Source organism: Falco rusticolus, chromosome 7 (assembly GCF_015220075.1).
Source record: "Falco rusticolus isolate bFalRus1 chromosome 7, bFalRus1.pri, whole genome shotgun sequence".
Lineage (NCBI taxonomy): Eukaryota > Metazoa > Chordata > Aves > Falconiformes > Falconidae > Falco > Falco rusticolus.
This window is the reverse complement of record NC_051193.1, coordinates 52,284,888-52,300,129: the sequence shown is the minus strand read 5'-3', so window position 1 is coordinate 52,300,129 and position 15,242 is coordinate 52,284,888. Positions and strand designations below refer to the sequence as shown.

General features: G+C 45.9%; 1 protein-coding gene across 1 annotated transcript in view; it reads left to right on the top strand.

The window, feature by feature from the left end:
* Positions 1-15,242, top strand: part of GALNT16 (polypeptide N-acetylgalactosaminyltransferase 16) — a 76,949-nt gene that overhangs the window by 39,100 nt on the left and 22,607 nt on the right. The window contains exons 3-8 of the mRNA XM_037395649.1: positions 1,106-1,204; positions 8,297-8,364; positions 10,870-10,935; positions 11,993-12,114; positions 14,154-14,241; positions 15,150-15,234. Coding sequence (XP_037251546.1) covers positions 1,106-1,204; positions 8,297-8,364; positions 10,870-10,935; positions 11,993-12,114; positions 14,154-14,241; positions 15,150-15,234 — 528 coding nt within the window. The remainder of the gene's footprint in view (positions 1-1,105; positions 1,205-8,296; positions 8,365-10,869; positions 10,936-11,992; positions 12,115-14,153; positions 14,242-15,149; positions 15,235-15,242) is intronic.

Below are 15,242 nucleotides of genomic sequence, written 5' to 3'. Positions count from 1 at the left end.
AATAAATGTGGTATGTCTCCTGTCTGGTCTCAGGTTTTCCACTTTAGTCTTTATCAAGGTTTCTTTATATGTTTGAAAATTGCTATAAGAAGCTGCTGTCCTCTTAATAAAATATTGCAATGGAGAAGTCATAAATTAGTAGGATTGGATGTGATGATAAAACCAGTAACAATTTAGTAATAGGCACAAAAAATTAGTAAGTAAATGTGGAAGTACATGTAGCGGCTGTAAGAACTGAATTGTATTCCTTCCCAGAATGGATTCAGTCTGTGTATGGCCTTGAGTTGTTAAACACACTAGGCCACCGTTTCAGGTGTGGACTCTTCATTGGGCAGGGAATTAGTGCTGACTGACAGCTGTTTGACACTGGCTGGAAGTTAGGAGCAAGTCAGCCCCAACCTGCCATTCTTAGTATCTGCTAGAATTGGATCCAGGATTCACATCTGTGAGTTGTTCTCCTCCAAGAATCCTTGTTCTCCACAGGGTATGAGCAGCCCTTGTGCAAGCTGATCCTTGGTTCTGAGTATGAGAATGCATGTATGTACCTAACATTACAAAGTCAGATGAGAAGATGGGAGGAATCGCTTTTCATTGCCAGCTGAGGTGTTAGTGTTGAACCTCAGCAACTCTCTGATGCAGATCACAGCACTAGTTAGTGTTTTCCTGTCAGTAAAGCCCAATGCCCAAAGAATTTGAAATGCTTTATACAGTGATGCCTGGGTGTACCAGCTCCATGCACCCTTAGCATGTGCATGTCCTGTGCATGAATAAACAAGATTTTATGTGAATCACAGGCAAATCTGGGGAGTAGAGTCCATGATGCTGAAACTTTGTTCCCCATAAAACCCACATGCCCTCCTCAGCATGCAGCAGCATGAGTTTAGGTATCATGGCCTCAAAACTTTGTCTTTCAACATGCACAGTTCTTTTTAAGCCGTGCCAGCCTTGGGGCAGGGGCTGCTGAGGCTTTCCTTGCTGCAGCAAAACTGTGCTGTCTCTGATTTTGGCATGTTACTCTCTTCTCCTTTAGAAATTCTAAGTACATTGTTGCAGTGGCTGCTGCTGAGTGATGTTTGGCTTACAGTTCTGCTCTCCCATGTTGCAGGTGCACTTCTGTGCGCTATGACACAGACTTGCCAGCTACCAGCCTCATCATCACCTTCCACAATGAGGCGCGCTCTACCCTGCTCCGCACGGTGAAGAGGTGAGTTCAGCAAGGGGTGCTGGGCCCAAATGATCATGCCTGGAAGGGCACTGGTGGAGAGTTAGGCATTTCCCAGCAGTTAGACAAGCAGGGTGGCTGCGGTTCCCTAAGTGCTTGTAATCTGCCCTCAAGGTGACCCGTTAGGACAAGTCAGGGGCTTGGATTGGCAGTGTCTTCAAAGACAGAGCATGTCTGCGGTTGCCCCTGTGGGAGATACCATCAGTAGCAGGAAAGTGGGCCTGCATCTGCAGGTGGGAACAGTCTGTATGAGCTTAGTATAGAAGAGTGAGGGGAGGTCAAAGGGGACACTGTGTATTGCTAGATGCAACTGAGGGATGGGCTTGAGAAGGGTCTGTGTTCCATAAATGGGAATAAGCAGCCAGTTCCCTGCTTGTGCATGTTACAGGAGCTGGGGCTGGCTCAGTGAGGGCAGAGGACACAGCTCACAAGCCTTTCAAGCAGAAGGTGATGAACTCAGTCTTACAGAGACTTACAGAGAGCTCAGAGTCACTTGCTGGTAAACAGTTGCTGAACATGATGGCTCAACAGATCCTCCCCAGGTCTTTGCACACAGACCCTGCTGAACCTGCAGGAAACTTGCTGTCCTTAGCAGTGTCTCCTCATATCTGTGTATTAGCAGTGGACAAATCTAACCAAGTAAATAGTTGGCATAGGGCCTGTCAGCACCCCCAGGTAGGTAGAAGTATGGAGTTATCTGTACCACAAAGCAATGTTCCAGCTGCTCCTTCACTCTGCCTTCCATCACCCCCGCAGAACCCAGGAAGGCTCTTTTCCTTTTAACTTTTACACAAAAAATGCCCTTTTCCCTCTCTGACTTATCAAGTCTTTTCTCAAAGGGTCTCTGAAGCCTGCAAAGCAGGTCCAGGAACAGCTTGTGGAGGCTGAAGGAAGAGTGAATCGTTGGGGTAGAAGGTTGAGCTGATAGTATCACTAACAAGAATGTATTATTCATCATTTCCACTTCTTCCCCTGATAGATCCTGTGGGCTTAGAGAAATGTGCTTTGTGAATAAATAACAGGCTTTTTCAAGTTGGCCTCGTGGCTAGGAGGCTGGGTTTCTGTCTGCCAGGTTTGCTGCTACTCTGTTTCCAGAGACCTGAGTATATTGCATTAACTCATTTTGCTTTTTTACCTGTATAATTTCCTTTTCATTTGAACCATAAAATGAGTTCTGCAGAGCCACTGTTCAGAAAATGAGCAGATTTGTTTGGAACCATGGGGCTGCTAGGGTAACAGGAGGAGATCTCTGCCGATTACATCATAGGTCAGACAAATGGTTAGATGCTCAGAAACCATGGTGGTAGGATACTTAAGAAGATCTCAAGGCAGCTAATCAAATAGCCGGGTGCCACAATACTTGAAGAGAAGATGATATTCAGAGCAGCAGTTAATGCATAGAGAGAGAAACTGATACCCAGATCCTGTGGAGGTGGTGTGTACTGATGAGCAGATGAATTTGCCAATGCACTAACAGGCCAGGTTTGCTCAAAGCAAGGTCAGCTAGACTATGTTTCTCAGGGCTATGCCTGGTCAGTTTTTAGTGCCTCTATGGACAAAGACTCTGCAACCTCCCTGAGCATTCTCTTCTCAAGGCTAGACAACCCCAGCTCTTTCAACCTCACTTTACACATCTGGTGCTCCAATCCCTTATCTTAATGGTTATTCACTCGACCTGCTTCAGCATGTCCTGGGAAGCCCAGAACTGTACACGGCACTCAAGATGTGCTATTACCAGTATCCTAGATGTGGTGTCCTGGAGCCCAGAGCCCCCACAAAGACCATGAAAAATGGATGACCTATCTGTTCAGGTTGGTCCCTGCAATCCTGCTACCATGGGAGGAGTGCTGTTGTGAGGAACTGGCTGCACTTTGCTATGAATAGTGGGATGAATTGTTTCTTCCCAGATCTCTGACTACAGCTGGAGTCTTCGTTGCCAGATGATTTACAGCCAGTGCACGTGATTGATCTATTCCTTGCTTACATCAAATGTCAGAATGTGTCCATGATTTATCCCTTTCTGACAAGGGATCCTGAAGGCTGAATTCTTCTTGGTCTTTACAGTATTTACAGTGTCACACAACCAAGCATTGGCCAGTAGCCTTGTCTTTGAGGCACGGGAGGTCTGACAACCATACACAGAGGTGAAGGCTCAGGTCATGGCTGCACTGTTAGAAAAGGCATAGAGCTAAGGGCCACTTGCAGGTTGGCACTGGTGTTATAGAGGGAGTTGAAGATTTCACAGTGCTCTTCAAGACCTCTTCTGCAACCTGCGAGTCCTGTCTTTCAGCAAAATGCATCTGAATGTACCAGGCTGAGTTACTGCTGTGACTATAATTCTTGCTCAGTTCGTATAGTCAGTGCACTAAATACTATGTAATTACTTCACAGCACCTTGGGGTAAGTCAAGTGTTAAAGGGACAGGACTGTTCTGTTCTGTTTGGTTTATGACCTGGCGATGCATCTGCAGAGGACCACAGTGATACTAAGCAACAGGAGGCATAAAATTGCACTACCTGCTGACCAGTCAGGCTTGCAGCCTGTCATTATGTCTATATTCATAAGAACTTTCTTAAGCCAGTAGACATGATTATTTAGCTAATTAGAATTAACCATTTGAAATGTTCCTGGTGAAAGTTAAATATGATTCCACTATTATTATGGGCCTTTTCACAAGTTATGTTATCATCATTTCACTATGGGGATGCAGTAAGAGAAGTGTGGGGGTGGAAGTGGACAACTGATGGAAATGAGCAGTACTAAGAGCAAAATTTTCTGTGGCTGAAAACCTTTTTAGAGGTGAATAGAATACGTACTACCAGTTGAAATTTTCATACCTGAGATCTTTGCAAGCCTGGCTTTTGAGTGCCTGAGTTTGGGCACTCAAAAATCAGTTGTAAAACTTCGGGAGATTCTAGGAAAAGTATATGAAAAAGGTACTGGGTTTGAACTGATCTTAACTTAGAACTAGAGGGAGCCTAAATTCACTCCCCTGAGCTAGATAATGCCTTACTGTGTTATTCTGACAGCTCTGCAAGGTAACTCAGCTAAGCAGCAATGCTGGTACCAAAAGGTCTTGAGAAATGACCTCCTGCGTTACAGCTTATTTCAGGGTGATCTAAACATGGCAGCTGTAGGGGCCAGATCCTGACCTGTATACCCTTCTTGCTAAGCCCACCTGCATGTGTGGACACAGGCACTCGCACAAGCACCTCTGGCAACTCAGCGGTTGCCAGCCTCTCGCTGCTGCCCTGGGATCTCTGCTGCTTGGTGGAAGCAATGAGAATGGTGTGTTGTTGTTGCCATGTGAGGGTGGGAGAAATGTTTGTATATGAGGGAGAGGCAGAAACAGAGGAGTGACGGTGTGGATGAATAATTTCTTCCCTCTAGCGCCCTGTCTCTTGTCCCTCCTGGTTCTCAGAGGCAGCATGGGCTGCATGCCTGCCTTCTGCTGTGGGCTCCAGCCATTTTCCTACGCCGCCCTAGGTAAAGGTAACAGGCAGCTGGACCTGTTGCCCAGCCTGCAGGCTGCCAGAAGGACCAGACCAGCTCACCAATAGGTCATGCTGCCCCAGATCCTACTGGTCCTGTGCAGAGAGTCCTTCAGAAAAATTTTGTTCATTTATTTTCAGTGTAGGGGAAAGCAACTGCTTAAAAATACCCAGCAAGAGACTAAGAAGGGAAGTAGGGGGGAAAAAAGTAGGAAATGAACTATTCACCAGAACCTTTGAACATGCCAGTTCAAGTGTCTTGTTGCTGGCATCCTCAGTCCTGCAAGAGGTGTGTGTTAGTCAAGAGCTACTCGGCTGCGTGGTATCTCTTCCTCAGCAGGGCTTAGCTGACACTCTCAAACCAGTTACTTCCTTGGCATCCTGTTCTCTTTCAGATATAACTGTCACTCAGAAGTGTTTTGTGTGGTTGATGCCTCTGCCTGATTAGTCATTAAGTGATACCATCAATTCTGCTGTGGTGACCATTCTTGCAAAAGGAAAAATCAACCTCTTTGTTGTCTGGTCCCTTTCTTTCTCTTTATTTCTGATTTCAGTCAGTATTGCAGGGACTGATTGGTTTTGGTGCATATGTAAAGCTGAATAGTCAGTCTTTCTATGGATCTGAACAGCTGTCAGTGGTTTGGTGTGTATGCAGAAAGCCTGTATAAATTCTGATTAAAAGGATGCTGTTGTAATGCTAGGGCATTTGGTATAGCAACTCATTACAAGGACAATTTAAATAATGGCAAAAGAGGTGATTATTTTAGAGCAAAGGAAAAAAGATGCTCCTCAACATCTGGAGTAAACGAGATTATCTGTAAGCTGGTGAGGGATGGATGTATCAGTAGAGGAGAGAAACTAATTGACAATGCTGATGTGGTGTCATGCAAGAGCGTAAGGACACTGATACTGAAAGAAGGAAGCTGTGAGAAAAAAATCAAGGAGGTAGGGAATCCATGAGATAAGGGGAGAATAGTCTGTGTTTCTGCTGTAAAAGGCAATTGTCATTTGGGTTTTGAAATTGTAGTAATACATTTTGTGCCTAAAATTAATTGATTGTCATGCCACTCTTTGCACCTCACTGAAGGGAAATACTAGAATTACTGTGTTCCTAGTTAAAAAGGCAGGCAAGACGAAGTGCAAAAGATTAAGTACCTTTCCTAAGGATCCACAGCAAATTATTGCAGATCTGAGAGAGGAACTGGGCATTGAACAATGAGCTGTGAACTCCTTGTGGAGTGTTTTCTCTCTGCTGAGGAATTGGTGGACAGGGGAGAAAGAGACAAAAAGGCGTTTACTTTTCTTTTTTCTCAGTTATGTTGAGTTGGAAGACCTGAAAGTTGTGGAGAAAATGGGAATATTGCTAACAGTCAGGCTAAGGGGAGAAGGTGTAGAATACCATTTTACAGCCATTATACTGCAGGATGCAGCCTGTCTCGATTGGTTATGTTTTGCATTGAGTTCACACAGACAATAATTTCAGTGCAGGGAACCTTGTCTGTAAGATATGCAGATGATGGCTATGCTGGGAGAAGCTGCCCTTATAAATGCAAAGAGGAACATCCCCCACGTCCCACCCCACCATGCTAGAGGATCCAGAGAGGCATGAGCCAAGAGAAGGAAATGAGATTAAACTTTGAAAAATGCAAGCTCAGTCATCTAGGGACACATAAGCTCAAAATACAAATACTCTGAGACATCTGAAGCAGCACAAATCTGAAATAGAGTGGGATGTGATACTGAGCAGCAGAGCAGTCAGGATTTTGCTGTACGAGACAGCAGCAGACTCTCCCAAACTGAGGAAACTTTGGCTCTGTATGCAAAGCCATCAGTGTTGCTACTTGGCAGGGTGGTAATTTATTTCTTTACAGTCCCATTCCTGGGAGTATGGGATTACTCGTGTCTGTTTCCTGTATAAAACAAAACAAAAACAACAACAACAAAAAAAGCCAACAATCTTTCTCCAGAATTGCTCAAAATCAGAGGAGCAGGTGTCACTGAAATGAGATGGGTTGCTATAACTAGGAAGACAGTGTTTCCCTCTGATTTTGGTATTTAAGTTTGCATAACTGTCCTCTTCATTGGGGCGCCTAAGTGTTACTGAGCAGTCCTGTTGAAGGCAACAAGGACCTGCCTGTGTGTAGAGGCACTGGAGGAGGCTCGAAGTGGGAACATGCTGTGTGATTGTAGTAAAGTCAGGGGGTGGACTTGAAGAAGGTTGTGGAAAATTAGTTCAGGTGTTTTAAACAAATGAGAGGGACAAAGAGGTCAGAATCAAACAGCTCTGACTCCAAGGTACCAGAGTGCATTGACCTCTGAGGAGGGCAGCAGCTTTTATCCCTTGTCCTTGTGCGTGAAAGCCCCTGTGTCCTGCAGATGCAAATGCGCTGCAGTCCTGAGAGTATTGCAGGGTATAGTGCAAGCAGCCTGAGGAAGGTGAGGTGCACTCAGCAAGTGTGGGGCTGGTTTGAAAGAAGAACAGGTAACAAATTGTGCTGGTTTTGGCTGTAATACAGTTAATTTTCTTCATAGTAGCTAGTATGGGCTATATTTTGGGTTTCTGCTGAATACAGCGTTGATAACAGAGATGTTTCAGTTAGTGTTGAGCAGTGCTTACGGAGAGCTAAGGCGTTTTCTGCTTCTCACCCCACCAGCGAGTGGGCTTGGGGTGCACAAGGGCCTGGGAGGGGGCACAGCCGGGACAGCTGGCCCCAGCTGACCAGAGGGATATTCCATACCATATGGTGTCATGCCCAGCATATAAAGATGGGGGAAGAAGAAGGAAGGGGATTTCAAGTAACGGCTGCCTGTGATGGAGCCCTGCTTTTCTGGAGGTGTCTGAACACCTGTCTGCCAATGGGAAGTAATGAATGAATTCCTTGTTTTGCTTTGGTTGCCCATGTGGCTTTTGCTTTACTTCTTAGATTGTCTTTATCTCAGTCTACAAGTTTTCTCACTTTTACTCTTCCAGTTCTTTCCTCTGTTCCAGCTGGGGGGAGTGAGCGTGTGGCTGTGTGGAGCTTAGTTGTCAGCTGGGGTTAAACCACCACACAAGCAAAAGAGGAAAAAAGATTGCAAATCCAGAATGTTGCCAAAGAAAATTGCCTTCCTTCTGAAGAAGGGAATTGGCGAGAAAGCTCCAGCAGGCCTCGTCTGTGGCATTGAGACAGAGCTCTTGAAGTGGCAGCTCTTTGCTCCCCAGCAGTAATGAGCTCTACTCAGAGCCTGGCAGATGGGAATGGCGTCCTGGCTACCTCGGGGCAGGTAGCGCTCTCCTCTTTGCCTCCCTGTTTAGTCAGAGAGCATGCTGCAGCATCCTCTGCTAGCTGCCCCCAGCAGGTCCCTCAGTCAGCTTACTGGCTGTGGGTCCAGCTGACATGCCATAGCTCTCTGGGATATTCCTGCTTGCAGTTTGCCTCCTGCCAATGAACCCTGGTACAAGAGCAAGGTTACCTCTTCCATGTTACAAGGCTTTGGTATTCCTGCTGTAATGCATAGTGTAGCAGATTTGTATCAGTCCTACCGTTGTTGTTATTAATGGCAGCTCACAAACACTGTCTTTTTCCTCCCTGGCTCCCTGCAGTGTTCTGAACCGCACCCCTCCCAGCCTCATCCAGGAGATCATTTTGGTAGATGACTTCAGCTCAGATCGTAAGTATGAACCTATTTCCCTTGCACTTATTTCTTCTCTTCTTTTTTCCCCTCTTTTTGTTTGCTCTGTTCAGTCCCCCTCCTTCACAGAGATTCCCTCTTTTCTTTTTCTCTTGTATACAGACAAGGGAAGAAGTTCTTCTGTCTTTAGTTTATGTCTGCATCCGGCAGAGGCCAGAGCTTCTTCCTTTTTTTTCTTTCCATTGGGTTTTGCCTTTCTGTCAGCTTGGCAATTTTGGCCAGATTGCCGGAGATCTCTGTCTAGTTTCATTAGGCACTGTTTTGTGAGCTGTTTAGCACAGCTATGTATGTAGCAATGGTGTGCATGAACAGGGGAATTACAAATCGAGAGAGAGCAAGAGGGTGCAACGGAGCCTACGGAAGGTTGCTGCCTGGGGTCCTGCAGGCAGACTGGGGCGAGGCTGCCTGCCTGTCTCCATGTGTCTGGGATCCCAGGTGTCCCTGTGGGAGGGCATGGAAGGGGTTATTGCTTTGGCAGCACCATACTTTCTCCTGCAGTTTGGCACAACGATGGAGTATCTTCTGCATGAGTCCCACCAGACCTGCAGACTGGAGGCTACGGACTCTTTCCATCTGTACAGTTGTTTTTGCTCCTGGCTGTTGTGTAGTAATGGTGAAGTGGTGGGGACAGCAGACTTCTTGCTTCTCGCATGATGTGCGCTAGATTCAGGGGCAATCTAGTTGTGTGCCACATATCGTGATTAATAATTACTCCTTCAGGACACTTTACAGATAGCTGAGAACGCCCACTTTGGCCTGCTGAGGTATGGAAGCATTGCTCTCTTGATTTTGCAGTTAAATACTTATGTAGTTTTGGCCAAAAGAAAATAAATAAAATAAATTTAAAGGTGGATGCTGAGATTAGGGATTTATGTTTCTGAGGGCCTTGGAGTGTGATTTGGATAAAGACGGAGCTGTACCCTGCTGTTGGAGTTGGGTGTTTCTGAGCACTTCAAAAAACAATCCTAAGTGTTCCACCATTCAGCAGGTAAAAATTCAATTCTTGATGGCCAAAGTGTTCCACATCAAAAGGGATGGATTTTTGGTACCTGTCCTGCACAGGGCTCAACCAGAAACTCTTGTTTAGGTTCCTAGGTAAATAGAAAGATTATTAAAAAGCTCCATCCTATGACAGCTCTCATTTATTTTTTTTTCTGAGAGCTGGATATTTGTGGATACAGCTACTCCTCTGAGGCACCTGCATAGAGACACTTTAGCACAAGTTTGAGGTCTGATGCTTTGCTTTAATATCTGTCTTGGTTTCTCCCAAAGACACAGAGAGTCTGTCAGCTCTGGCAAGTAGTTAGAGTGATGTGCTCCACTCTTGGAGAGTGAATGACTTAATAAGGATTCTGATACCTGAAACTGTGACTTGGCCAAGATGAGTGTTTCCTTCCCATGTGGTAGATGTCCAGCAAATTCTCGATACTCTGTAATTACAAGCACCTGCCACTTCACTCGGATGATGCAGCAGCTGCCAAAGTGCCCACACAAGAGCAGTATTTCAGACTGCATACGTCCTTGAGAATGGAAATGCTTGTGCAGGAACATGCCAAGAGATGCACTTTGGCTAATGGCCTTTGTGTTCTCTCCAGAGTGCTCAGTCTGTGGGAGTATGACAGCGGGGAAAAAGGGTGGGGGGTGAGACATGAAAAGGAACATGGAATAAACATGGTAACTGGAGTGAACTTTGTGGAGCAAGGAAAAAGAGCAAGTTAGAAATTGTTATTCCTATGAAGTCTGCTAGGGCAGGAATAGAGAGTGGATAATAGACCTATAGCTCTATAATATATCTATTGTTACACTATATAGTGTACCAATAGCTCAATTGGTACAGCTGGGCTGGAGCTGATAGCTGCTTCTGTCTGTCGTCTTCCCTGGGCAGTGTAAATAGGGGATGCCATGAGCTTCTGGCAAGCTGCCAGCAAGGCCCTGGGTTAGGCATCCATGTGTTAATGTAATGGTGTCTCCAAGGAAACGAGTGACATCCCTGTGGCCTTTATTAAATAAAATCAAGCAGAAACTGCCCTGAGAACAAATGGTGGGAAACGCCCAGGGAAGCCGCTGATAGCAAACAGAGCAGACAAGATCACTTTATATGACAGGACTCTCTTTTGCTTGGCACTTCGGTGATTCGCAGCCCTGGCTCCCTGTGGTCCCTGTGTTTCATCAGTGCTTGGTGCCATGTTGCCAGCGCATGCTCCATTGTTCTTGTGAAATGCTGAGCATGGGAGGGCAAAGGCCTGGCTCCTCAGAGTATCAAGAAACACAGGCTCAGCTGTCCAAGGAGGACAGCAAGCAAGCAATGTTCTTCTGTGTACTCTTTAGGCAACAGGATTAAGGCCATCGGGCTGATTGATGTGATGTTAAGTGAAAGCAGAATTTCTCCTCCCATGGAAAAGCAGGAGAAAGTTAATTGGAGCTCTTTGTTGAAGCCAAATCATTCATGCATGTGTGCCAAATGTTTTTTTTGCCTTCCCTAAGCTGATGACTGCCAACTCCTTACCAAGATCCCAAAGGTCAAATGTCTACGAAACACCCGGCGAGAAGGTGAGTGTGGAAAACTTTGTAGGTACAAAGATTTTGCAAGTTTTTCCAGCTGGCCCTGTTTGCCTGCCAACTGCTTACAAGTTGTTTCTTAGAGTTTGGTTTTTTCAGTATAAGGGTTTGGTATCCTAGTTTGGAGGCTCTGTGAAAGGAGAACCTGGCTTATCAACTCCCAGGCTTCAGGACTCTCATTTCATACTTTAAATAATGAGAAGTTGTGTCCAGAAACCCTGGCTAGAACAAGGACCACATTTTAAAGTCTTTATGAACATAGATGCAGATGTAAGTCATATCCTTTTAATCTCAGAGTGCAAGATAACAAGCCATCTAGGAAATGTGGGAAAAGGAAAAGCAACCATATCTATCATAAAGAGATACCATTAAGTAAAGTTTTTTCTCATACAATCTCCTGTGTGCATAAATGGTAACACTGACTTTCCCAGCTCTTCTTTAGTTTGAATTTCATGTACTGGCTTATTTCTGTGCTGTCAGTGCACAGCAGGCCTGAAGCAAGGATCTGGAAGGGGAGACGGGAATCACTTAGTCCATGAAGAGCATCCCAGCTGGTGGTATGGTCTGTAGGGAAGTAAGGAGACATCTGAGAGCCAGGTTGATATCTTTGACTGCAGGGCAGAATAAAGGAAAAACGGGAATAAAGCAGCTAAGCAGTAAGAAAGGCAACAAGGGGAGTAGAACTTGGTCCTGAGAGAGGCAGCAGGGTGCTCTAATGGGAGAGACACTGAGCAGATAGCAGCAAGTTATCTGTAGGGAGGGCTGGAAGGGAAGGGGGATGTCATCACAGCATGAAACAGATGAAAGCTCAGTGGCATGGACAGAAGTAACAGGCGAGGTCATTCTTTGTGTGCTGGGAGGGCTCAGCTGACAATGTCCCCCAGGGGATGCCCTGCTAAAGCTGCTTTCTGCTCCTGGTGGAGGTGTGATACAGGAGAACCACCTGCTTTTTCCCCGTAATGGCCACACAAAGTATTTTTTCTGAAGGAGGCTCAGCTGTTTTCCTTCCTAACCTTTCTGCTCCTCTGCTGTCCTTTCATCGTTGTAGGGCTGATTCGCTCTCGGGTGCGAGGAGCTGAAGTGGCTACTGCTGACATCCTCACCTTCTTGGACAGTCACTGTGAAGTCAACAGTGAGTGGCTGCAGCCAATGCTTCAGAGAGTAAAAGAGGTGAGCACCATGTCCCCTTCTGGGATGGATGGAGCTGGCCTGTCTTGTGCTGGTGGATCCCCTGCTTTCACATGCCATCAGCAGCACCGGTGAGGAAAAAGTCTGCTCAGGTACTCCGCAGGCAAGCTGTTACAGAGAAATGTACGACCTGAGCTAGATGGGCAAGAGATCCCTGATGGGCTTCTACGTTCTCCTGCCACTGTGGCAGGGCAGGGGGTGCTGAGTGGTGGGATGCACTGGTGAATGCTTGAACCACCGACTTGTACCTCATGTCTTCTGCAAGTGCTGTGCTCCCTAGTCCCATCAACCTGTACATAGGATAGCCACTTTGGCAGCATGCACTGTGCAACTTTTCCATGGTTGCCATCTCCCTTCTTGCTTCTGGACCCTGCCCTCTGCCTTGTCACTGCCAAAATTTTCCTTCGTTGATGCTCCTGCTGAGCTGCCAACACACACCACCTGTATGCAGGTGTCTTCCTAGCACAGAGGAGCTGCTTGTGAGTGCACAGATGTCCCTTTGCTGGTTCACTTGGCAAAGGATCGATGTGAGGCTGGAAGAGTGAAAATGAGACAGGAGTGTTAGTAGCTGTCACCCTGACTGCACTGTAGGGCTGGAGGGGGAGACCTACAGCTCTGCTGTAAGAGCAGAGTGTGGAGAGGTGATGGGAGAAGTCACAGCCGTGCTTGCAAGTGGCTGGGGTTGATCCCATGGAGTAATGGGCCCCTGGAGAGTGGTGAAGGCTTTAATGCTGCCTTGTATTCATGTCTGGTTGGCTTAATATGAGGGAGCAGAAGAAGGTGAAACTTCAGAACTGATGATTTAAAAGCTCTGCTTTTTATTCCTGCTCAATAAATCCTCCATCTTGGAAGCCCATAGATGTTCACTTTACTAATGCTCTTAAGTCAAGCTGCAGCAGCAGCAGCAAAAGGTCCTTAGGCAGAAAGGACCTCAGTAGTTTCTTCAGGGAAGGATCTAAGCTGCAAAAGCTTGGGTGCTGACTCCTGTATTATTTAGTGAGAAGATTTCAAGTCAGCCTATTTCTGACCTACTTCCTATGTTTCTGATGTGCATCGTAGTTCAGATTTCAGTCTTGCCCTACCCAGTCCTAGCATTGACTGGCTGGAGCAGTGGCTGGAGCACCAGGCTGTAGGTGGGTGCTGGGGGTGCTCAGGCTGGGCAGACATGCTCTCACTGTGCAGCCATCACAGCACGAAGGGCAATAAACATGAATGAGAGCTCTCGCCTGGGATGTACTGTCCTGGCCAAGTGTGCTACAGCAGCAGGAACTGTTGCAAAGCATAAAATGAAGGTTTGATAGGAAGGCCATTGAGACTGAAGCTGTCTGATAACAAGATGTTGCTTCTGGCATTGCTGGCTGTGTTTCATCATATATTTCAGTTATCACAAGACTGTCTTTAATGCCCTGTCTTGTGATGTTGAAAAATTGTTATAATCTCAACTTCTACTTACTAAAAGGATTGCAAAGGAAACCTGTAAATATCTATACCTCTTAATGGCAATAAAGCTTGGTATTATAATATTTTTTCAGTTTACACTATGTTTTTTAAGTGTGGGGTCTTGATTCATAGCACTTGTTAGGAATATGCTTTATTAGGGGATTCATAATTTCTGGCTGATGATAATTAGTTAATTCAAGGATGGCTGAGCAGAAGGTATGCTGTCAGTAGACAGCAAAAGGAAGCACAAAACCTTTGGGACAGTGATTCATGCCCTGTGACTTGGGCAGGAAATAAAGGCCTGTTTCTTAGCAGCACCCCTGGGTGTTGGCCTCCCAAGCTCTGTTCCCCACATTCATGGCGTGCAGTTGGCTAGTACCCACCATCTCCGTGTTTGGATGCAGTGGCCAGGGTTCCCTTGCTCAGCTACCAGAACTTTACTGGAGAAGCCAAATGGAGATTTACATGTGCAACTTTCTGTTTTCTGATCTCTGGCAGCTTTGGCAACTTTCAAAAAAAGCAGAAAAGCCTGACTCCCACCCCTTCCCTCCCCCACTCCCCACTTTCTTTCTTTCTCTCAGGATTATACACGCGTGGTGAGTCCAATCATTGATGTTATCAGCCTGGATAATTTTGCCTACCTGGCAGCATCAGCAGATCTGAGGGGAGGTGGGTATAATGAATGGCTTGTGTAAGTTAGGTCTGAGGGATGGTGTGTGAAAAATAATTGATGTTCTCTTCAGCTTCCCAAGAAAACAGAGTGATGATCTTTCCTGATGGGTTTTCTGTCCTCTTTTTCCTGCAACTTGAAAAGTCAGATCTTTTGTAAATTTAAAACAAAACCCAAGTAGTGTTTTTCTCTTGAGCTTGCATTGCTCTCACAACATTTTGAAATTTCAGTTAACGGATTAAAAATATCACCATGCCCTCCCTGCACTACATGTACACTGGAATCTGACAGGCATGGCATCTGAAAAGCATTTTCACCTCTCTCCTTGCAGATGAACCCCCTGCAGCTGCTCCTGTGGTGACCCACAGTGCCTGGTGCTCTTCTCCCTCTTCTGTGGCTGGGGTTCACTACTGCACTGCTTGCCCGCCAAAGACTACTTGTTCTGAGGCTACCCTTAGCAATGGCATTTTGTTAGTGACTGTGCTGTGCTCAGCTGTCCACTACAGGCCAACTATAAGTAAATGGTAGTCTTGAAAGAGGTGATGGTGACAATGATTGCAGGCCTTTGTTCCCAGAATGCATCACATCCCACAAAGTCCTTTGATTAAAGCCTCATAACTTTGGCAGACAGGGAAGTGTAAGACAGACTGGCCAAAATGCAATTACGTCTCATATTGACAACACTTCCCTGGAGATGTGGAGTGAAATTAAGCAGAGATCTGTAATGCTAAGGGATGAGGAAGCCAAGACAGAAGCTGGTGACTTCTACATTAAGATAGATCCTTGTCATTTTGGGTAGTCTATAAGGGTGGTCAGGGAAGGAAAGTAGGGATAGCTTATGATGTAAAGGTGGAGACTATTGCTGAAGCTAGTGGAAAGACATCTGACGTGTATTTTTTCTTCTCAGGGTTTGACTGGAGCCTTCACTTTAAGTGGGAGCAGATTCCTATAGAGCAGAAGATGTCCAGAACAGATCCAACTCAGTCTATAAGGTAGCTGT